Consider the following 23,396-nt stretch of genomic DNA (forward strand, 5'->3'; position numbering starts at 1 on the left):
GTTGCCTACACTGTAAAAAATGTACACAGCTCACTGTAAACAATTTCTGAAATACAGAATTTTTGGGGGTTCTAAAACTGAAAGATTCAAGTTTATCTGAAGAAGAAAAGAGTTACAATCTTCTGTTGACAGAGTCACATAAGAGTTTGACTTGAAACTCAAAAACTCTTTTTACAGTATAATTTACCATATCAAGAGTTCTTTGGCACATCCAAATAGGAGAACCCTATTTGGTTCCTGTTAGAACCTTTTATAAAGAGGTTCTACTGTAAAGCCTTTTGTGGTGTAATGGTTCCACCCAGAACCCTCTCCAGGGATTCTATCCACCTTCTAAGGGTGCTAACAAGAACCAATCCAGGGGGTTCTACCAAGAACTTTTTTATATTTCAAGGGTTTTCTCTAGAACCAACTCAGGGGGTTCTACCAAGAACTTTTTTTTATATTTCAAGGGTTCTCTCCCAAACCTACCCAGCAGGTTCCACCCAGAACCCTCTCTAGGGATTCTATCCACCTTCTAAGGGTGCTAACAAGAACCACCCAGGGGGTTCTACCAAGAACTTTTTTTATATTTCAAGGGTTTTCTCTAGAACCAACTCGGGGGGGTTCTACCAAGAACTTATTTATATTTTAAGGGTTCTCTCAAGAACTGACTCAAGGGGGTTTCTACCAAGAACTTTTTTATATTTCAAGTGTTTTTTCTAGAACTGACTAAGGGGGTACTAATGAGAACCTTTTATATACCAAGGGGTTTCCCTAGAACCAACCCAGGGGGCTCTACCAAGATTTTTTTTACTTTTCAAGGGTTTTCTCTAAAACCGACCCAGGGAGTTCTACGGAGAACCTTTACATATATCAAGGATTTTATCTTGAACCCACCCTGGGGGCTCTACTGAGAACCCTTTAATATTATGTCTCAAAGAACCCTTGGCAAAAAAGTTCTTCGAGGATTTCAACAACCCTTAGTTTCACTCCTTTCTTCAAAAAAGGGTTCTTCAGAAGTAAATCGTGGAGTGTAGGTTCTTTTGTGATTTACGCAGGTTTACACTTGCAGATTCTCCCACACACTTAGAAAAGGAGAGTGAGTATTCAGCTGGTTGCAATCTGCAGCTTCACCACCAGGTGCCACTGAATCCTACACACTGGTCCTTTAAGTCAAATATTTGATTCATTATCTCATAATCTGACGGTTAACATTTCTTATCTTGGCTAAATTTGGACCCACTATAAGCATTTTTATCTTTGTCAAGACTACATTTTAAATTACATTGATGTTTTCTGGCATTAATAGGCTCCCATACATTTCTGACTGGTTTACAGTAAAGAAGGAAAAACATCTTTAACACCTTTTCATGATTTGCTTTATAGAGCTGCCTCACTGGGTCACGACAGCATCACAACAGGGGTCCTCTCCGCCGCCGTTTTTGATTCTCCGCACGGAGACAAACGCATGAGTCACATTTATAAGGAACTGTGATTCAGTCTCATCAGTCATGATGAGAGGAGGAGACACACAAAGATCGGGATGACAGCATCCAACACATCCAACTCAAAGTCACAAGAAAACCACTAAGTCTACTAACAAGCCCGCTCTTCTTACATGCCTTGAAATAATTAAGCACAAACTCGCGGTGCCTGCCAAATCTTCCAGATCAGGGTGCTGTGATAAATCTCTGTGGGAGAAAATTTGATGTGGGATTGTTCCCCTGATCTCCTAAATTTGTGTATGGCAACTTAATAGCGTCTGAATGCTAAGCTCGTGTAGTGTGTTTTACTACTCTGGTGACTCCATGCTGGCAGAATGCTTGCTTCCCTCCACTGGTGGGGGAAAACCTTTTTATTTGTGGTCTCTGAATCTTTATTCTAGGCTACTCATAAAGCACCGAGATGAGTGATATCATGTGGTCTTCATCAACAAGGGAGCTGTTTGTTAAACTTTATAGTCATTTAAACGGAAAGATTAAAGGCCGTGACACACAGGCAAGGTTACAGAGCAATGGGAACTTCAGCCGACAATTTTAACAAGCCTTTCATGATTCTTTTTCTACTCGCAGCACAAGAGGGTCCTCACACTGACAGAACTCAAACTCTGAAAAAACCCACCAATCTGCATACAAAAAAACACAACTTTATACTTTCAAATAACGTGCACTGTGAACACCAAAGTCCTATTTTGCTTGCTTCCTAGGAGAAATATGTAAAATATTAACCATACTTAATCATCAAATGACCGTGATATGTCATAAGAGATTTTAAGATCATTCAGCATCACAGCTATGGCCAGCATGTTCTGTTTTGAAATGTGCATCACAGGCCAGAGCAAGTATTTTTATTTGCTCATTTCACATTTATTAGAGTTAAAATTAATGCCGAATGTTTGACAGATGAGTGAGTGTGTGTTTATGAGTCATTAGAAATCATTAATAATCTTTTAGAAGGAGTAGATGGTCATAACAGTTAAATTGAGAAAAATGTTAATGGAGTTTGGCAGGTAGTCACTGAACTCCAAAACTCCAGAATGGGCTTCTGTTTTCAACATAACAGGCTTTGCTTCACATTGACAGACAACTGACAGTTATAAACACTTGATCAGTTTACATTGTAACTGCTCGTCAGTGTCAGAGTATAGTTGCACTCGCCTTGCACTCCTGTTCAGTGTCCCTGCAGCCTGCAGGCAAACTGCCTGAGCTTTGAGTTTCGGGAGGAGGGGGCAGAGGGAAACAACTCGCGTATCGTATATCAAATAAGGATTCAACTTATTTCATACATCAGCTATGGTTCCAAATGACTCTTTAGACTGCAGTTCTCATTTTTTAACCCTAAAAAGTTGCACATTTTTCCTTAAACTTCTGTGGAAGGCAGATGTGTCCAACAACCACACAGGCCCAAGGCACAGGAGAACATAGTGCCTGCTTCAGCACCCTGTGGCCACCAGAGGGCCCCCAAGAGAGTTTTGTTTTTTGTGATAAATATTATTATCATTATGATACTATTGGTTCAATAAAATCTGTCTGTCTCTGGCAGATCTGGTGTCATGTTCATACAAAGAATAACTTTAAATATTAAACAGCTCCTCCAGGAAGTTGTGATGTTGCGATGGCAACAGTTCACGCAAATTCAACCAATCCCTGTGAATTCTGCACAACATTGCAATTTTGTCCAAACTAAGTCTCATTGAACCAAGTCAATGTTTTGTTTTATTATTTACTATTTTTTTGCATTTATATTTTCTTATCACGGGTACTGAAAAGAAAACATTTGTCATTGTTATTGATATTTATCAATGCTCTGTTCACTTTGATTTTTATAATTTTGTGCCCTTAAGGTGCACTTATCATCTACAAATAAACCATCTTTTGTTAGAGTTTTTGTAATCTGAATCTTTTATTCTCCCAGGAACAAACTGTCTTTGATTTTAATGAATTTATACAAAACAAATTTGCATCTTTCTTTAAGCTGCAACGCAATAGAAGTAGATGATCTGGCTGTTTTGGAAGTTGACCCACATCAAGGAAACTGAAAAGTCTGGATATTTTGACCTCTACAGCTCAATATTAATAACTCGCCTCTCTGGATTCCTTCAACTTTATGAAAGTGAATTCAGAACAAAAACACAGAGTGAGGAATCATTTTAGTCTGGTTTGAACTGAACTTTGTTTGTTTTCTATTTATCTGTACATTGTCAAAGTTTGTTTCACATGTTGGTACATAATTTTACTTTATCTATTTTTTATTATTAACTTATTTATATATATATTTTATTAATTTATTTATTTTTACTCATTTCTATCCATTCTCTTTTAGGACTTTATTTTAGTTAGCAAAACAAATGCAAACAAAGTATTTGAAAATCATGGTATGATTGAAGACTTGGGTGAAAGTAACTAATTACAGTTTTTTAAGGTACACGTACTTTTAGTAGTACTTTTCCAAGTCTGTAATTTTACTCGTAAGTATGAATTTCACCGTGTAATCTACTTAGTTACTTTTGAAACAAACAGACAAAGTAACACCCCCCCCCCCCCCAAAAAAAAAACACTGCAGTAATTCATGCCTATTTTCTACTTTTTTTATATTTTGAATACTTGTAACTGAGTAATAGTTAAGTAATTTAACAGTACTTGTACTTGAATTTCAGTACCGTTTGGTTAAAAGTACATTTAATGGTCTGACATCTTCATTATCTAATCATCATAAATCACATATTAAATAAATTTAAAGAACTTCATTGTCAAGTTTCCCCAGTTATACAAAACCTGTGTCAATGTACACAGGGATGTAACTAATTACAGCTACTCAAATTACTGTAATTAAGCCCTTTTTTTAGGTACTTGTACTTTTATGGACATTTTTTCAAGTTTGTAATTTACCCATACTTAAGTATGCATTTCATTGTGTAATCTACTCAGTTACTTTTAAATTGACAAGAGGGTACTGAGTATCTCACTATTTGAATTAATATCCAAATCTTTCATTTGTATTAATGCTGTCTGATCACAAAAGCAGCGATAAAAACCCAAACATACAAAACAAAAAACCAAAAGAGACAAAAACATACAAAAACACTGCAGTAATTCATGCCTGCTATTGATAATCTTATCAAGGGTTAAAAAGTAATTTATACTCTGTTATATTTTTAATAGCAGTAGTTTTACTTGTAATTGAGTAATAGTTCAGTAATCTAACAGTACTTGTACTTGGACTGTACTTCAGCTCTCTTTCCACCTTAAAACCATCATCTAATCATCATAAATCTCATCTTTAAAAATGAAAAAGTTCGTCCGTCTTCAGTGTGAGCTCACACGACTCATAAACACCTTCAACAAACATCAGTGCAAAAGTATTCTTCACTTTTGCAACTCTTTCTCTGCAGTCCTCCTCATCCTCCTCATCCTCAGCATCGCTCCTCGGTGAATACAAATGTTCTCCGTCACAGGGGGCGCAGGCTAAGTGTTCCTGCGTTCCTTATCTGAAAGGATCTCTATCCTGCTTTAACGAGGCACTTGACCTCCCTCGGCGCTTTCTACTCCCCGGCTGACGCAAAAAAGTGGGCTGGCGGAGCGCTAAGTGCAGGAGTTTAGAGGACTGAAACATCACTAGTGGAGCAGACTTCATTTAGAGCGCCTATCCGTGTCCAGCCGTCTCTCTCTCGGATGTTACTCACACGCAAATACCTCGGCGGAGATAACCGGGATGTGTACGGATGTGCGTGAGACAGACGACACTCACGTTTCCTCAAACTTGTAGCAGCCTCCTCCATTCAGCAAGTTGAGAGGTGGATGAAACTTTTTTTTTTCTCTCTCTCTTTTGAATGAGAATCCCGCCGCTGGCTGCCACATCTGGACTCTCCGGAGCTGTCAAGTCCAGCAGCAGCAGCAGCAGCAGCGCCACAACGTTTAGCCGGACCTGACCTGACCTCCCTCTTCTCTTCTGTCCTCCCTAAGGCGGATTATGGGACTTTAAACTCTTGTGTCTTTATTTTTGAAACTTTTTTCCTTTCTTTTTTTCATAATTACAAGGCACAACATGGAACACGCAGTCCTCAGAATAACATGCGTCTTGGCGGTTATCTGTCTCTTGGATAAAAGGTGAGTTTAATAAGTAAGGTCTGAATTTAAACTTTTGAAAAAATCATTCAAGTAGATCTCTGGCTCTTTATTTTATAAATCTGTGTGTAATAACTTTATTTTTTTTTATCTATTTTAACTATATGTGCCTAAATTATTGATAACCAAGTGAACTAAATAATTATCTACAACATAAAAGTCAGAAAAAGTTAAACTACCAACAATTAAAGCAAGAAAAACTTGTGAGCCTGCAGTAAATTTGCACAATGTGTTGAATTAAGTATTACATGAATTTAAAACTGCTCTGTGTTTGAAATCAGCCCACAATGTGTTCTTAAAATTCACATATAAAACGTAAAATTAAGAATGAAGCATTAGTTTCATTTTAAGAAGTTCTCTAAGATCTCTTGCCAATTCCCATGCACCCCAAGCATTCCCAAACAATGTTGCCAATCAATAAAAAGTTGTCCTTTGGAAAGACAGTTGTTGAAACAGGTCTGTGCTCAGAGCAGGAAACACAACAGGTAGCAACAGAAGCCCAACTGGAATTAGAGGCACACAGTTCGACATGCAATGCCACCTAGAAAGTAGGGCGCCAGCATGCAAGTGAGCAACATTAGACGTCACGGCAAGTTGTATTTTTAATTGTAAGTAAAGTTCAAAGCTGCTGGATCCCTTCTCAGAAAGAGAACAATAAAAAAAAGTTGGTTTGCGAACTTTTAAAGAGGCTTGCAGAAGAGGAATGTGCAGAAGTTGCACGTGTTGATGAAACTATATGGGAAGAAATATTATGCAAAGTTTCTGCAGCTGCGTCTCTGCTGTGTGTTACTTCACCCTCCTTCCCTACACCTGGTATTTGTGTGTGCTTGAGTGTGTGTGTGTGTGTGTGCATGTGCGTGTGTGTGTGTTACATGCTCCTGACTCGTGTGTCTCAGCCGTATAAACACAGAGACACTCGACCTGTGTTTTACTTGTAAGGATAATGAAAAGAAAAAAAAAAAAAAGCCCGGCACCTTTCAGCGCTCAAGCCATCATCACTGCAGTCTGTGTTTTCCTTGTTATTGCTGTTACGGTTTCTCTGTGAAGTAGAGAAGAGCTTTGACCGCTGTCAGCTGAATTACTGTTGTTCGCGTGATTGATCTGCGACAGGAGCAGCAGATAGTGGAGTACAGAGACACACCTTACAGCAAAAAAGTCATTGAGCTTACAGGCCAACTGATTTCCTGAGGTGATTTTACAGGAAGTCACATTTCCCTGCTGTGTGTATCTACAACTGTTACTATTGTTGGATTCATGCCAACAAAAGTAGATGCACTTCAACTAACCTGTTCTGTTGTAGCCCATAACTATTATCTTACAGAGTTAGGTCAATATCAAGGTGAAGATCAGGAGACAAAACCTGAATTTCACCTAAAATTAACACTAACCGCAAGCACAGAATGTTGATGGTTTTGGTGCATGTATTTAAATCAATATGAAGACCCACCACACCTTTTTTCTTTTTATTATTTTATTGGTGGTAACTTTGCATGATCATGAAATGACTCAACAAAAACCAAACAAATAGATGTGAGAGTGCATTTTGCTGTTAAACCGCCAGCATGTGGAGATGGTTTTGCAAGAATCAACTTCACAGGGGAACATCGAGTCAGGGCGTCTGTTTGCTACTGTGGGAACTGGGCGTTGGTGCGACACCCAATCAACATTAACAGTCCCAATTAGACATTTGTGAGCAACATAAATAAATAAAACGGAGACGGAGGGGATGATTTATGAGTTGTGTGTTTTGTCTTGTCAGTAACCTGACCTTTGTGCTCCCTGCAGGGTAGACTCCAACGAAATCTTGGGCCTGAAGCTCCCCAACATCGACCCGATTCTGAATGCCAACACGGTGTGTCTGACGCTGCCTGGCTTGACACGGCGCCAGCTGGAGGTGTGCATGCGTAACCCAGACGTGACGGCTTCAGCAATCCAGGGAATCCAGATTGCCATCCACGAGTGCCAGCACCAGTTCAGAGGGCACCGCTGGAACTGCTCCAGCCTGGAGACGAGGAACAAAATACCCTATGACAGCATAGTCTTCAAAAGAGGTGAGTTTTACAGTCACAAATCTATGTTTCAGGAATGGTCCCAGTGTGCAATTTTAATTAAATTTACATCTGCCTTTCTTCCAACCATTTTGCATCTCCTCTGTTTAAAATTTAAGTTACAGCACTGGGGGATGCAAACTTTTGTATATTTTACATGTTAAGAATTGCAAAAAAATCCCATTAGAGGAGACACCTGTAGGGCAATGAGGTATAAGATGTCACCACAGGATAACTGCGGGAAAAAAACAATGGAGTACAGGCATGCAGTTCAAAAGTTTGGTCTTCAAACAGGCTGTGGTTTCATCCTCAAACACACTTTGATAGAACACCTTGAAAGGATTGGCTTAGAAAGATTAGTCGCCACAAAGATACACATCCTAAACAAGCTATGGTGTGATATTATCCTCATTAACAGAGAAAAGAGGGATCATTTTCCACCACTTCTTGATCGTTATCACACAGGAATGCAGTGCAAATGGTTAGTTTATCTCTAGTGACTAGCAGACTGGTATCCACTTTCTAATCACCGTACCCTGTCTCCTAAATAGCCCGCACAAAAGTAGCGGGTAACTTCAATAGTGGTTAGTCACCTTGAGATTACCAAACCTCATGCAGATCAGTTTCCCCCTGAAGCTTTGTAGTGCTTGGAGCTTTGCAAGTCAGCCACAAAGGATGAAAGAGGATCTTCAGAGTTGGGAAGCCTTCACATGGACTCATCCCAGGTTAATGACTGGAAAAGGCGTCGCTTTTAGTTGCCAGGGCGCCTGGATGGATGAACGGCGTGCAATGTGGTTGGTAGTTTGAGTCTTGAGTTATTTTCGTTCAATTTCAAGGAGGAACTTAGTGCTCAAAACTGAATTATTAATAGATTTGTTTGCAAATTTTGCAGCCAAATCTTGATGAACAACTGGCAAACAAGGCTCTAAAATGTTGCTGGCAAATTCATTTCTACTGAAAGAGCCGTGGCATGTTGAGATTCATGCATTTAATCTTAATATAATGCATTGAAGTGCATTGGCTGTGGTACGATGACATCCATCTGTTGTTTTAAGCTTGCAAAGTTCACCCTAAAATCAAAAATACATATTTCTCCTCTCGTCTGTAATATTGTTTGTCCATCTGTCTTTATTTTGATTTGAGTTGCCAAGTTTTGGAAGTTTTGGCTGTAAAGATGTGTGTCTTCTCTCAAACATAATGGCACTCACTCCCACTCACTTGTGGGGATTAAAGTGCCAAAAATATACATTTGAAAAACTCAGCAGCAATGTTGATTTCCAGAAATCATGACGCGGTAAGATTATGCTGTGCTGTTATGACACCGGTTCCTATAAAGCTGGTACCTGCCAGCCTGAATCACAATGCAGATTTCGGTGCCTCATTTCAGTGCCGCTTAAATGTCCAACTTGTTGATTGCAGTAGTTTCCTTCTGGTGCAGACAGTACAGGCAACAGAAGCATCACCACACGTGCCATCAGTAGCTAACATTACAGCACATGACTCTGGCAGCAGGTGGCTTCCTGTTAACTAGTAAAAGGTTGACTTTAACTGTCTAAAATGTGGCTCTATTTCAAATGAAAGGATTCCAATATCAGGCAGGACACGCAACAAATGTTCAAAAACAACTGCATGTAAATGGGGCAAGCAATTACCAAGGCATGGGATACACTTAAAAAAAGGAAGGCTAATAACAGTTAATATATTGTTGATTTTCAAGTTCAGTTAGCAATGAAAAAAGCCGTTCTTTAATGTAATGACTGTCATCTTGTGCTTCTTATATTAGACTTATTGGTTCAGGCACTGTTAAAATAAAAAAATATATAATTTTAGCACCTTTATCAGAAAAAAAGCTGAACACTACTCAAGACAATCAGCAGACATTGTTTTGAGCAGTTTCACGCAGGAACTGTTTTCTTTCTTCTGCCCCGCACCCGCCAACAGTATCACCGTGCGGCAAGAGGTGTGCATCTACTCATGGAGGAGAGGCTGCAGCTCAGCCGAGGAGGACGCCATCAGTGTTTACGTCCTGTGCTGTCACAGGCACGAGCCTCTCATGCATGAGTAGATGCAAGATTCCTTCTGTGCAGCCAGTGATTTTTTTTTAGCACTGCCATTGTTGGACTACTGAGTATTATATGCCCTGACAACTGTCATTTACATTTTCAAATTTTTCTTTAAAAAAACAGAGTCCATATGGTATGAAGTGTGATATAACGGCCGGTAAGCCCCACTGTGTTGTCTTTGATATCGTTCTCTTCTGACACGATGAGAGGACGGGGGTGGAGAGAAAAAAAATACTGATAGCCTTGGATTTCAATTATTGAAAGTGACAGCTCATTTCAGTTGATTTTTGATTTAATATTGAAACTGTGACACCCCTATTGCCATCTGGTTCCATTATTTTCAAGAGAAGGAAGACACCTTTAAAGCTGCTAACAGCCCAAAACTTGGCAACTCACACCAAAACAACAAGGCCAGTGAAAAAGGGGATCTGTATTTTGGGGTGAGCTGTCACTTTAATGTATGGAAAAGTGCACCAAGTGTTAAAAAAAAAAGTGTTTAGTAAAAGTAAAGAATCCTTGCAGACGGTGGCCCTGAATTGCTGATGGAATTCCCCATCACAAAAAAACAACCGATTAAATGCGACGGATCTTTCCTGGAGGGTTGTTGCCATAATTTATGTTCTCCTTAATCTGTGTGCAACACAATCATGAAACTTTAGTTTTGCAGCCCTCATTGAGGACTTTATATCCCGTCACTACTGTGGTACTTAAAAAAAATAAAAAAATAACTACAGTACATGCTTGCACACCTCTGGTCTTACTTTCACTCCTCACTGACTCATTGAAAGGCTGTTTGTCATTATTAGTGGAGGCAGTTGCTGGTTGTCTGGCATCCCTGGTTTGCCTCGGGTGCAGAAACTCCAAACCACTGACATAAACAACCTCTTTAAATCGGATGATTCATCTGTTACATGTTGATGCGTTCCGCTCCACAGAAGCTAAAAAATTGATACAAGTTAACGTGCTGCGCCCGTAATCGCGTGCAGCTACTGCAAAAGGGCAGCGCTTTCATTCAGAGAGATTTGCAGACAAGGATTAGCTGGAAGTTTTCAGTGGAACTGCCCAGAAGTGACGTAGGGCTCAAACTGGTATTTTTGCTTTATAATTTATTTACTCTAGCAGCATGTTTGTTTATGATTTCAAAAGCAACGTTTACACAAAGAAAACTGATAGAAATGGAACACCTTTTGGACACTGGAACTCAAATATTCTTGCAGAGCGTTCTCAAATCTGTTCTTCTGCAAAGTTTTTGAAGGCCTCTGCATCCCTGTGTTTGTTTTGGTGTCTAATTTTACTACATCGGATGCTGCTCGGATCCTCTCTGGCTCTGCCACGTAACTCTCTGCTGATGGATTCTCCTAACTTTTATAGGCCCATGCTCAGTCCCGTTTAGCTTGCATTAAAAACTAGGCTAAAGAGGACGTCAGGCAAGACATGGATAGACAGAAATAGGAGAATCCCCCCCCCCCTCCTCTTTCTGTCTTCCTTTCTGTCACTGTGTCTGTGTCCTCCCTCGCTGGGCTGCTCCTAATGCTTTTACTTCCCTTGCCAGTGCAAGTGCTTGTGAATTTGCTCTCAGCACTTTCCCAACTCTCGGCGGCAAAAGCATAAACCTGTTTAGTCGGTTTCTGTAACACAAAGTGACAGTTTCCTTTGAATCTTTAATTCATTTTGTCACTTCCTCTGCCATCAGTTCAGCCGGGCGTGCCGCAGCCGGTGAATTATTTGTTAGATTGATTTGTTCCCAGTCTTCCGGGGGCCCACGTCGCAGAGCCCGGCTCAGAGCAGCGCAAGAGCTAAAACAGGCTCTCTATGTATCAGGATGTGCCTAAGTGCCATCCCTCTCGCTTCCCCCACCTTGTGTGGTCAAGGTGGTACGGTGGAGGAGGGAGGGGGGGCAGATTGTGAGTTAGTGAGTCAAATTATACATATATAGTCAAAGCAATCTCAGAGTTTGTCTGAGTATGTTTTTTTCTGGCTTAAAACCAAATTCATACTTGCCCATAATCAGATAATGAACATTAAAGGAGAAATCTGTGATGTATTTAAGCACAAAATCATAAAATAACTGATATGTCGTCAGAGATTAAAGTCACAAGCCAAGTAGAAAATGCTTGTTTCTCTGATAACAATACTACAGCTGCAGTGTCCTTTGAAATTTCTATTCTAGTCTATAAATTGTATTATTGTTTTCCCGTTTCACATTTATTAGAGTTCAAATTAATGCAGAATGTTCACAAAATGACTAAAGTTTCTGTTTATGAGTTGAAAGAAACCATTAATAATCTTTTAGAAGGAGAAGATGTTTATAATGGTTAAATTGAGCAAAATTTTAATGGAGTTTGGCAGGCAGTGAGACAGACAGTCACTTAACTTAAAGTCCAGAGGGTGTATTTTCAGAGGAGTGGACTTTTGTTTTTAGGATTTCAGGCTGAGCTTTACACTGACAGAAAATTGACAGTTATAAACAGCTGATCAACTTAACATGTTGCACTCGTCTTGCACTCCCGCGTTGCTCCTGTAGCCTGTCTGAGATTCCTCAAGTCTCAACCTCAGCCTAGTTAATATATTGTTTATGACTCCAACTTGCCACTTGGACTGCTGTACTCATTTTGGACGCACAGTTGCAACATATTGATCCTTTAAAGCTGCTGTAGTAAATATTTTTTTATGGTAACAACAGATCACATGACTGTTTTTATGTTGTTATGTTAAAGGGTCGCTCATAGTGACAAACCCACAGAGAATTATCACCCGACTGCAGCTCCCCTCAGTTTAACAGAGCGTTTTAGAGTTTTTATGCTCATTGTTTGGATTTATGGCCAAACAGCTTTATAGTTTTGGTTCAGTTTCACTGCTCTCGTGTTTCCAGATGCGGCATGAAGCTGTTTCCAGCAAATAAACCCACTCTAGGCTACTTTCCCAGCACCATACAGCAGACAAAGTTAGCAACTAGCTGGTGAACACAGAGGAGCATAAAGCTGCCATAAAGAGCCATTCCTTCAGGAGTTGGTGGAGACCAAAACAGACTTAAAACAAGAATGGCACTAACACTAAGACAAATCCAAGTGAATGCTAATGTTGTTCCTTATCTGCTGCAGTTTTTTTTTACCAATGAGGGCATCAAATCAACTCTAAAAGTGATAATCTCTCTCTCTCTATATATATATATATATGTATATATATATATATATATATATATATATATATATATATATATATATATATATATGTGTGTGTGTATATATATATATATATATATGTGTGTGTGTATATATATATATAAATATAAATATAAATATATATATATATATATATATATATATATATAAATCTTGTTTTCAACTGTGACCAAAGATCAGTTTATGCAGCTTTAAGGGCAGGTCGTGTGCAGACAGAGGCACTAAAGCTGCCAGCTTGCTGGACTGAACTGAGATCAGCTTCCTTCTTAGATGAAAATCAACCTGTATCTAGTCGGCTCGCTGCTTTTTTTCAAAGTCAGAGTTACAAGATGTTAAGCAGGGATTTAGATCAAGGACAGCCAAAAGAGTGCGGGGGGCTGCGTTGGCTGGCGGTTGTTGTTTGAGGCCTGTTTAAGGTTAATCTGGCGCCTTGCTGGATAACATTGCGTTACAGCAGAAGTTGAGCCTGGTTCAACTTTTTTGCTGGATAACCCTGTGTTGTTTTGAGCCCCCTATGTTGACACACTGATGGACCGGCTCCATTCAAATGAATATGATGGCTGCATTTTTCCACACAGGGCTCAAGTCAGTCCGACACTGGTTCAGTATAACACTGCCGGTTAACACAGACTATGAATGCACAACTTCGATTCTGTGTCCATTTAAAGCACCTTCAGTTTCAAACTTAAATTTGTCCCTTGAGCAAAATATTTCTCTAAACTTAATTTAGGAGCACTGCATAACACATCCTAGGTTGTCTCCTGGCCTAAGTGTTTAGACTGCGGTGGACTACAGCAGTTTTATAATACAGCACACATGCACTTTTGTTACCATGGTTACGCTTCACTCACATCATTCTTTAATGTTAGTACACAGCATTATTGTCAGTTGTTGGCTAGCTTAACACACTCAGTTAGCCCGTGTTAGCTAGCCTTTCCAAAATGGACAACAAAGACAACACAAAAAGAAAAAGAAAGCCAAACTGGGACAGAAGATGAAGTGTTGTTCTCCCTGAAGATTTTTGGAAAGCACAAGCACATCATCCAAAGTAAATTTAACCAAGCGGCCTTAATGAATACACACAAGCAGAAGAAGAAACTGACTAAATCAGTGTGAGAAATCTGCTGTGGAATGAGCCGTAGATTAAGCAATGAAGAGAAAATATTACTGTGACGAGACAGCCAAACAGCCACAAAACTGTAGATCTTTAATAAAATGATAAAGCTAACAATACCACTGAGTTATATAAAGGTTTAACCAGCTAGCTTCAGAGTTTCTAGTGCCAACTTCAAATCTACTCTCTATAACAAGTTGCACATCGCTCACAGCGTCCAGTGGGTTTTCTTTGTCCTGAAAAAATGTGTTTTGGTGTCTCCTCTTCTTCAGGGTCTGATGTTCCACAAGTTATTTCGCTTTTAAAGGACTGTTATGGGTCCCTTATGATTAACGTGGGAATACTTCGGTAGCTAAGGGCAAACACCTAAAGATTAAAGGGTTTTCTTATAAGGAAATCCTTCTGATTATTTTATGCAAGTCACTTTTTCCCAAATCATCCTTAGATGAAAATTTAAGGGAATTAAGTCATATTCTGTGACTTTAATTCAATATTCTATAACTATAATTCAACATTTTTAGACATATATTGCATATATTCTGACTTTCCTTCCAGTTTCTTAGTCTTTCATTCAATATTATCAGAGTTTAATTCTACATTGTAAGATTTTAAGTCCATATTATGAAACTTCCATTCCATATTCTTTGTTGACATCCATAAAATAACCTTGCAAATGATATAAAACATTAAACTAATTTCATTTGGCAAATGTGGGAAACTACTGCAGAACAAAATATGTTACATTGATACGGTCCTAAAATTGATTATTTTTCCATTTTTCACCAATAAAAAGGCTGGTTTTACCATAAAAAAGAAAGAAGGGAAACCAAAGTGTTTTGTTTTTTTTTTTGCAACCAGACACTGGATATAAAGCTCTTTATTTGCTTGAATTCAAATTGGAGAATAATATAAAAGAGTTCATTTCATTTTGTTCTGCAAAACAAGTTGAACATGATTTAGTGAAAATTAAAGCAAAGCGCGGAAGTGATCATTCAGAGTGTGACAATATTCTGAATATGCTTAAAGTTTGACTTTGTCTTCTATTCAGGCAGAAGTCTTTGAATCATTTAAGTTTTCTGAGCCATTAAATTGCAAGACATGGTCTGATGGAGTGACGCCACTTCATGTCATTTGCAGCTACAACACTATTCCCGGCAAACGTGCAGCACAGAGCTACAGACTTTTTCTCGTTTACTCATTGTGACTCTGTGCTGAGACTTTTTATGTGTCAAACACACATAAGCAAATGTGTGAAACTTTACATCATATCTCACAAAAACAAAATAATATCAAGTTCAGTTTGAATAAGGAAATAACATCAAACAGTGCTAAAAGGGGTAGATCCAGTTAATAGCTTTTTATTTGACTCCAGCAAGCAGCCTGAATCATTTCCCCTCCGAGCAGTGCGCTATAAACTCCTAAGTGGTTTCTTTTCATGTTTTCTTTACAAGTTTCCATTATAATCTCCACTGTTTTCTACACCAGTAAGCGACTGCCAGTGGGGCTGCTTTTATGGAACCTGAGGGCAGTAAGCTGAGATCTAACAACAAACACTGCCGAGGCTACGAGTGCAAGTGCTGCTGTCGCACTTCATCCTTCAATATTCACGGATTCCACAATCGGACATGGATTGTTTTAAATATATCAACGCGGACAGGGCGAATGTGTACGTGTGTTTATGTTTCCAGTGCGTGTGTGTGTAAGAGAGGAGCACTGTAACATTAGTCTGGTGAATTACAGATCAGTTGTGGTAGCGTTGTACTCATTACATGTGCCGCATGCGAGTTAGACTTGCTGTCGAGGAGAAAGGGATGTGTTTAGCTGTAAAGGCAAAAGCAGTCACACGTCGTATAGAGAGATTACATGCACACAGTCGTTCAACCACCTCCTCTACACGCAGGAGTCCGTCTGAGCCAATTTAAAGTGATTACAAGGCAAAAGCTGTGGTACGGCATAATCAGCCTCTCTAACCGAAAAACATGCACTTAGAGTGACACAGAGTTTGGTCTTAAACTTTCTTTTTCGAGATATCATATGACGAAAACAGATAAAAGATCAAATGGCGGCCATCTGACGCCGATCAGCCTCTTGGTCAAGGACCAAAGAGCCGGTAACCCCAGGATGGCAGAAGTAACGGATCAAAGATCTCTTGAAAGCTCTGGACTCTTTAAAGAAGGTATCAGGAACACTCGTGAAGGAGAGCATGACTGAGAGAGGAATACAACCAACCAGTGAGGTTCAAAAGCTCGAGAGAACGTGTTTCGCACAATGCTGCAGCACAATTTAAAGCTCTAGTGCATAGATAGCAACGCTGCTATCATGATACTTGGGTACCAATTCCGTATGTATTGTGATTCTTATGTGGCGCAAGTCAAGAGGTATTTAAATGTCAGTCTAAGGTTGTCAAAAATGTTCAACACTTTTAAATACCACATTGTTTAAAACAAGATAAAAAAAAGAAAAAAAAAGAAAAAAGGAGAAACAGGGCTGCAACTAATGATTATTTTCATATTCAGTCTGTTGATTATTCTTTCAACTAATCAAAATGGTGAATAATTTCCATCAGTGATTCCCAAAGCCCAAGATGACATCATCAAATGTCTTGTTCTTGTTTTATTCAGTTTACTGTCATAAAGGAGTAAAGACACAAGAAAATATTCACATCTGAGAAGCTGAAATCAGTGTAAAAAAAATATACTCACAGTGATTAACCTTGAGCTGCTGCAACATGTGAACTTCCCTTATCTTAATCGACGATCAAAATAGTTGCAGATTAATTTAATAGCTGACAACTAATCCATTAATCGTTGCAGCTCTAGATCTAAGCGCTCATTCAAGACTTCTGTACTGTTCAGTTTTAATTGTCGTGCCTGAAATTTGGCTTGCAGCAAAATCAGACAGCGCAGGTTGTTCAGTTATAAAAAATACTTTGTGTGCCCAGCATTTTTTTCCTTTTTGTCGTGGTCAGCTGCTAACTGAGATCTAAATCTAAAGGATATAATGTGATGCACTGTGTGTGTTTGTCTTGGACTTTTGTTGTGTTTTGTATGTATGTGGACAGTCTCATATGTGTACTGTAGGTTCAATCTGTGCAGAATCTTTTTAACTCAGCTGCCCAAGGCTGAAAAATTAATTTCAGTGTTTACTGACAATAAAGTTGTATTGTATCATAAGTACTGTGATTTGATATGTATTGAGATGAAGTATTGCAATTCTACAAGTTTGCAATTAAATAAGATTTATTGCAACTCTTTTATTGCAATTATACACTTCTAGAGACTTTATATCATGATTCATATTTAGAAAAACAGCAGCATCGTTGCTGTGCTGCATATAAAACTAAATTAAAAAACCTTTTTGAAGTAAACTGCAACATTTAGCTGTTCCTACTCAGCCGTAAGAAAATTATTCAAATAAAATGTTTTGCCAAAATGAATAGATGCCCTGGGAACAAAACACAAATGTTTAAACCTGGTGGGAATTTTGAGTTCGAACCCTTTGAGGTTGATGTCATACCTGGCAACCTTGAGACCACCAAAATAGGGAGACTTTTGGCAAAGATGCCTGCAGATGAATTATTAGCTGGGACTAGCATTTAGTCTTACCTAGTCCAAATTCAAATTTGATTACTATAGTGCAGAAAATGTATATTTTACAAATGTTTTCCTGAGGGTATGTTGGTTAGGCTGCTCTTAGAAAAAAACAATGCATGAAAAAAACAAGAATTCTTCTTTCCTGGACGTCTGAAATGTATTGTTCTCTCTAAGTATTCTAGATTTTGTACTCTGTCCCTCACTCACTGAAGAGACTGAGATGCAAGCAAAAAGTACTGAGGAGAACTGGATGCAGCTCTCCTCAGTGTCACATGCATGGCAGGAAACAACATTTGGTGTAGCTACATTGTTGTCTGGGTGGAAACAGTATACTTTTAAAGTCGTAGGGTTTTATAAATGCTGTTCAGTGCCAGAGAAGAAAAAAAATTTTTTAAAAATGTGCAAATTATGACCCTGGGAGGAAACCAGGAGAGGGCAAGGAAACACAGGAGTCTCCTGGGAAAATCAGGAGCAAGTATGGTTGCTGTAGCTGGTCAGTGTCAAAGCTGCAAAGTTGCAGAACAAGTGAGCAATGTGCGTCAGCCTCTGTTAGGTAATTTGCACAGAAAACAGGGCATAAAACTTTGAGCACACGTGTTGTTTTATGTTGAGAATGTGCAATAAAATTACTGCAACTGCAATGCTAATTTCCACTAGCATGTTAATGGTAATTCCTATAATGTGTTAGCATCAAGCTAACGGTGAGTGCTTGTTATGTGATTCAGGAATCATACAAAAAAAGAATCACAATACTTAAGAGAATCATTTTTCTTTTAATAGATAGTCCATGTAGGTAGACAACAGTGAGTTGCACAGACAGATGTCTTGTATGTGAGCAGCAGGACAGACGGACAGAAGGAGACACAGCCTTGTTATGTGTGTGAGTTCTCTGTGAGTCCTCTGATGGGAGTGGTGGGGGTCTGTTCATGTTCAGCTGGCCCACAGAGACAAAGTACGCAAGTGTTTGGAACATTTAATTGCTATTGTCCCAGATGTTTCCCCTGGTTATATGAGTTTTGGCACGTGTATATAAAAGTGTGAGCAAACCTTCAGCGCGATACCCTGTGATATGTGTATCCTGATCGAAATTAGAGGAAGCTCTTTTCCCACAGTGTCACTGATCGTGTGTGAAACAAAGCGTGAAAAGTGCAAACTCTCTGAGCAGCGTGACACGTGTTGCCGACAGAGGGGTTAAAAAGATTTCTTTGTGTTGCTCGTCTCGCTGTTGTTAAAGTTCTAAAGGCTCGGAAAATCACATGACATCTTAAAGTTGAATCCAGCAGTTTTACAACGGAACTTTAATTCGGGTAAAAATAGGAAACGTACCACAACAAAAAGACTCGTGTAAACAGAACCTCAGTCAAAGTGATCTGATGTCAGCCGTTATCTCACAAATGTCACCCTCCATAATCCTCTAATTTCACCTGACAGGTTCATGACACATGCACACTGCTATGTTCTGCCTGCAGGTTCTAGAAAATATATTAACATTTTAAAGGAACACCATCTTATGGTACTTGTAAATGTCTGTACAGCGGCCTCTTAAAAGAAATGCCACACTGCCGAATATTGACACATCCTCGTGTCATGCTTTTGAAATGTTTTCATGTGTTACATATGTCATTTTGGATGAAGTACTGAAGTGCAGTGTCAGATTAGAGAGTTTTAATTCCATCCTCCTCTTAGAAACTGACAGTTTTACTGAAATGACAGCTTGAAATAAGCTATGAACCATGAGTTATGAGCCTTTTTTTTTCTTTTCGAACTCTGTTTCCTGATTGTGACACTTGCAGATTAACAGCTAAGGATGCCATGGTGAGGAAAATTTCCCATTGTCTAAAGTAAATTTCCCAGTGTCTGGAGGTAAACAGCATTGTTTACCACAAGCTGATGCTAGCTGCAGCGTCCTACACAGGATGGCTAACATTAGCAGAGCTAGCAGCAGCAGCCTGCTCTGCTTGCAGGTCCGTGTCCGTGCTGAATGTGGTCACACATTGATCCAGTCGAGTGGTTATATAACAGCTTACTCTGTAACAGTTAAAAACGTGTCATTATAAGGTAACGAAAACACAATGATGCACCCCAAAACCTTTTTTCAATGCTGGGGCTCCGTATAATTGACCCTCTCTCATCCTTCCCATTTTCTCTCTGTGCTCCAGGAACAGTTGAGCTAGCTTAGTTCCTCGGCCAACTTCCTCCTTTGCTGTTTCCTGTACTTCCTGTCCTTGGCTTGTCTATGTTGAAAAGATTTTGAAGATGGTTAAAAGATGCTGCTGGGGGACCTGCACAAGTGACACATATTCACATCTTAAGTTAGCTAATACTAGCAAAAGGCTGGTTAACTAGCAAGCTAATCCACATCAGTCATAAGCTAGGTAGGTAGCTTAGCTAACCTAAGATAGGACTCTTTGTGTCGCTTTTACAGTAAAAGTAGAGAGTTGACTGTGGTACCAAGTTTGCTCAACTGTTATTGGAGCACAGAGCAAAAAGGGGCGGGACTTAGGAAGAAGTATTATTTGAAAAAAATATAAATTCTAAAATTATTTTATGGATTTAAAAATTATTTTATTGCTCCTCCAAAGCTGTAGAATGCTGTCATTGACCAATCAGAATTGAGTATTTAACCACTGTCCTTTCATCCCACAGGTTTCCGAGAAAGCGCCTTTGCGTATGCCATCGCGGCAGCGGGCGTGGTGCACGCGGTGGCCAACGCCTGCTCCATGGGCAAACTGAAGGCGTGCAGCTGTGACGAGAAGCGGCGTGGGGACGAGGAGGCCTTCCGCATCAAACTGCACCGTTTGCAGCTGGAGGCCATCCACCGGGGGAAGGGTATGGTACACGGCGTCATGGAGCACTTCCCCGCCGACCTGCCGGGACCCCAGGACTCCTGGGAGTGGGGCGGCTGCAGCCCTGACGTGGAATTCGGGGAGAAGTTCTCAAGGGACTTCTTAGACGCCCGCGAAACCTACAAGGACATCCACGCCCGTATGAGGCTGCATAATAACAGAGTCGGGAGACAGGTGAGTGGGGAGAGGACGTGGGTCTTTGTAATATTTCCCTCTTGGAACACGAACCTAAGCATTGCAACATTTTCCCTGACAGCAAGATTTGGATTCAATTTAGCCGTTCATATTCAAATCCTACATTTTAACATTTTTCTCTGTGATTTTTATCACTCCAGGAACTGTATCTAATGGCTTTGATTCCCTTTGAATTCAATTACTTTGGCAATTTGTGGTTTTTTCTTTAAAGTAATGGAACGCTCCACCAATGTGCAAATCAATTTCAGTTTCAGTACTTGCCACAAGGAATAACTGCTCAGGCTGTAAACACAGTTGTATAATGTCTTCTGTGGCTTTCCAAAGTTTCAAAAATAACCCTGATGATGTTGTCAGAGTTTATCTGCACTTGGAGCTGGAGCTCACAGTTTGTTTTGCAGAAAGCCCACATTGCAAACCGCGTGCATGAAGTTTTAAAGACATCTACATTTACCAGGCAAGGAGGGTCTGTCCAGCTGCATTATGGGAAATGCAGGACGTGAAGTGTTTACAAACTTGACACACACCTGCTGTGTAAAAATGAAGTAATTGTGAAAACTTCAAGACAATCTACTTCAATAAATGTTTGAGTTTTGATCCCGACTCAAACTCAAACGTTTTGAAAAAGTTTTTACCAAGAAAACAGGATTTTCTTTAGATGATTTACTTTAGGTTTTTGTTTGTTTGTTTGTTTAAGAATCCCCCACCTCTGCCCCAAAAAATGTATTTCAAAAATAGTTAAGTGAACCCATTGAAGTGAAGTGAATAATGCAAACATGGATATTTTATACCACGTTTGGTGGGGACAATAAACTTGTCTGAAACTGGAGCTCTGATGGAGGTTTCATGAGTCGGTTCACTACATTTTAGCTACGCTAAAATTATGGCTACAATGACTTAATGTAGCTACAATAAAATAAATTAATATAGCTGCACCACAATGGCATAGATATGTGCATCTATAACAGAATTATACCAGACATTTAAAAGTAACAAGAAAGTTACTTTACCTAGTAACTAATTACTTTTATATGCAGTTATTGGTGAAGTAAAGTTGTGACTGTGACTAATTACTAAGAGATGCTGTGCTGCTGTCAGAGGAGTGTTGACTAAGATTACAACATGTATGTGAATAAATTACAAAACAATTGATTTGTGTGTATTTCAAAACTTCCACCTGATGGTCTGAACAACTCACAAGATTTTTTGCTAGTCACTTAATTCATGTATTAAGTATTTAAAATATTATTAAGTATTTATAATATTTTGCGTCTGTGATGTCATAACACTGAATCTCACTAACATCGACTAGGCCCCGACAGACAGCAGTGGTTATATTTTAATTATTTTAGCAAATTTATTGCAATGGGCATGTTCCTGCCATTCCTGCCAAATTCTACGCTCATGGAATAATGTTTTTTTTTTCATGGAAACAAAACACGACAAATCAGGGTCACAGCTCACTGTGAACAATCTTTGAGACACAAACTTTTGGAGGTTCCTAAAACTCAAAGATTCAAGTTTAAGTAAATTATTTCAACAAAGGATTTTAGGTCGGGAAAACTTTGTTTAGTTTGATTCAAAACTCAAAATCCAGTGAAGCCAGTAGTTTTGAAAGTTTGCCCAACTTTTTGTATTTAGAGTGTGCTGCTGCAGTTTCCATTATTTATTTATTTTTTTTAAATCTGCCTCTCACAACTTTTTGAAAGTACTAAATGACTCCAATAATTTGTTGTGAGAGGGCCGTTTGTACAAAACAACCTTTCATATTAAGTTGACTCAAACCCTGCAAACTAAACACAGTCAGATACATTATCTCCCTCTGCTAATAATGTAAATATTACACTTTCTGGAACATCATTTAAACATGATAACACATTACGTAATCAAACAGGTGGAGAGTGGGTGCGTCGAGTGCTACCGGGCCAATGATAACGCTGCAGTGATTTTATTGGCTGGCTCAGCAGTGACCTGTCATTGTTACACTGCTGTTTATTTCTGCTGGCAGAGTCTGTGTGTGTCTCTGTGTGTGTTTGAAGGGTTTTTTCCTAAGCTGCACTCAGTCATGGTTACTCTGCATCACTTGCCAAACAATATTTTATGTTTTAGTTTATTACATTTATTTGAACAAAAAATATGAATCTCACAGAAGGAGAAATTGAATCAATGTGGGACTTTTATTAAAATGCCATATATTTATTGCAAAAATTCTGCTGGAATGTGTTTCAAATAGAAACAAAAGATATCACAGTCACGGTTATATTCTGTACCAGCACACAGTAACTACTGCAGAAAAACAACCTCAGTAACGGAGTAGAGACGGGGGGTGAGGCTGCTGCACTGGTTGCTACTGCAGGCTGTTTTAGTCTTTTTTCACATGCATAAGAAAGAAGAGATTATAAAGGCATTATAATTGGCTTTTTCAGAAGCTGAGCTGATTTTGTTTTTATCATTTAGTGACTCTGGTTAGCATAGTTAGCATAGCAAGGCTTTGTAGACTTTTGTAATTAGTTGTATTGTGCCCCTGCTTTGTTGATTCTCTCTTACAACATTTACAGATGAGTCAGTCCGTGTTTGACAGACTGGGAAAGTTCCAGTTTGGACAAACTTAATTCTGTTATGATGGTGGTCATTGGCTGACTGTGGTCTGTCAGTTTCTGTTGTGTCATGGTGTTCAAGTAGACGGCCGCACTTCATTTTACAGTACGCCACTGAGAAGTAACACGCTGTATATTGTACTATTGTGAGGATGTTT

At 39.2% G+C, this 23,396-nt stretch overlaps 1 protein-coding gene across 1 annotated transcript in view; it reads left to right on the top strand.

Moving 5' to 3' along the window:
* The first annotated feature begins 5,107 nt into the window (after positions 1 to 5,107).
* Positions 5,108 to 23,396, top strand: part of wnt10a (wingless-type MMTV integration site family, member 10a) — a 45,931-nt gene continuing 27,642 nt past the window's right edge. Inside the window, exons 1-3 of the mRNA XM_084725526.1 lie at positions 5,108 to 5,585; positions 7,389 to 7,654; positions 20,250 to 20,623. Coding sequence (XP_084581652.1) covers positions 5,524 to 5,585; positions 7,389 to 7,654; positions 20,250 to 20,623 — 702 coding nt within the window. The 5' untranslated portion in view covers positions 5,108 to 5,523. The remainder of the gene's footprint in view (positions 5,586 to 7,388; positions 7,655 to 20,249; positions 20,624 to 23,396) is intronic.

The sequence above is a fragment of the Lutjanus erythropterus genome, chromosome 8 (assembly GCF_056507025.1).
Source record: "Lutjanus erythropterus isolate fLutEry1 chromosome 8, fLutEry1.hap2, whole genome shotgun sequence".
NCBI classification, from domain to species: domain Eukaryota; kingdom Metazoa; phylum Chordata; class Actinopteri; order Lutjaniformes; family Lutjanidae; genus Lutjanus; species Lutjanus erythropterus.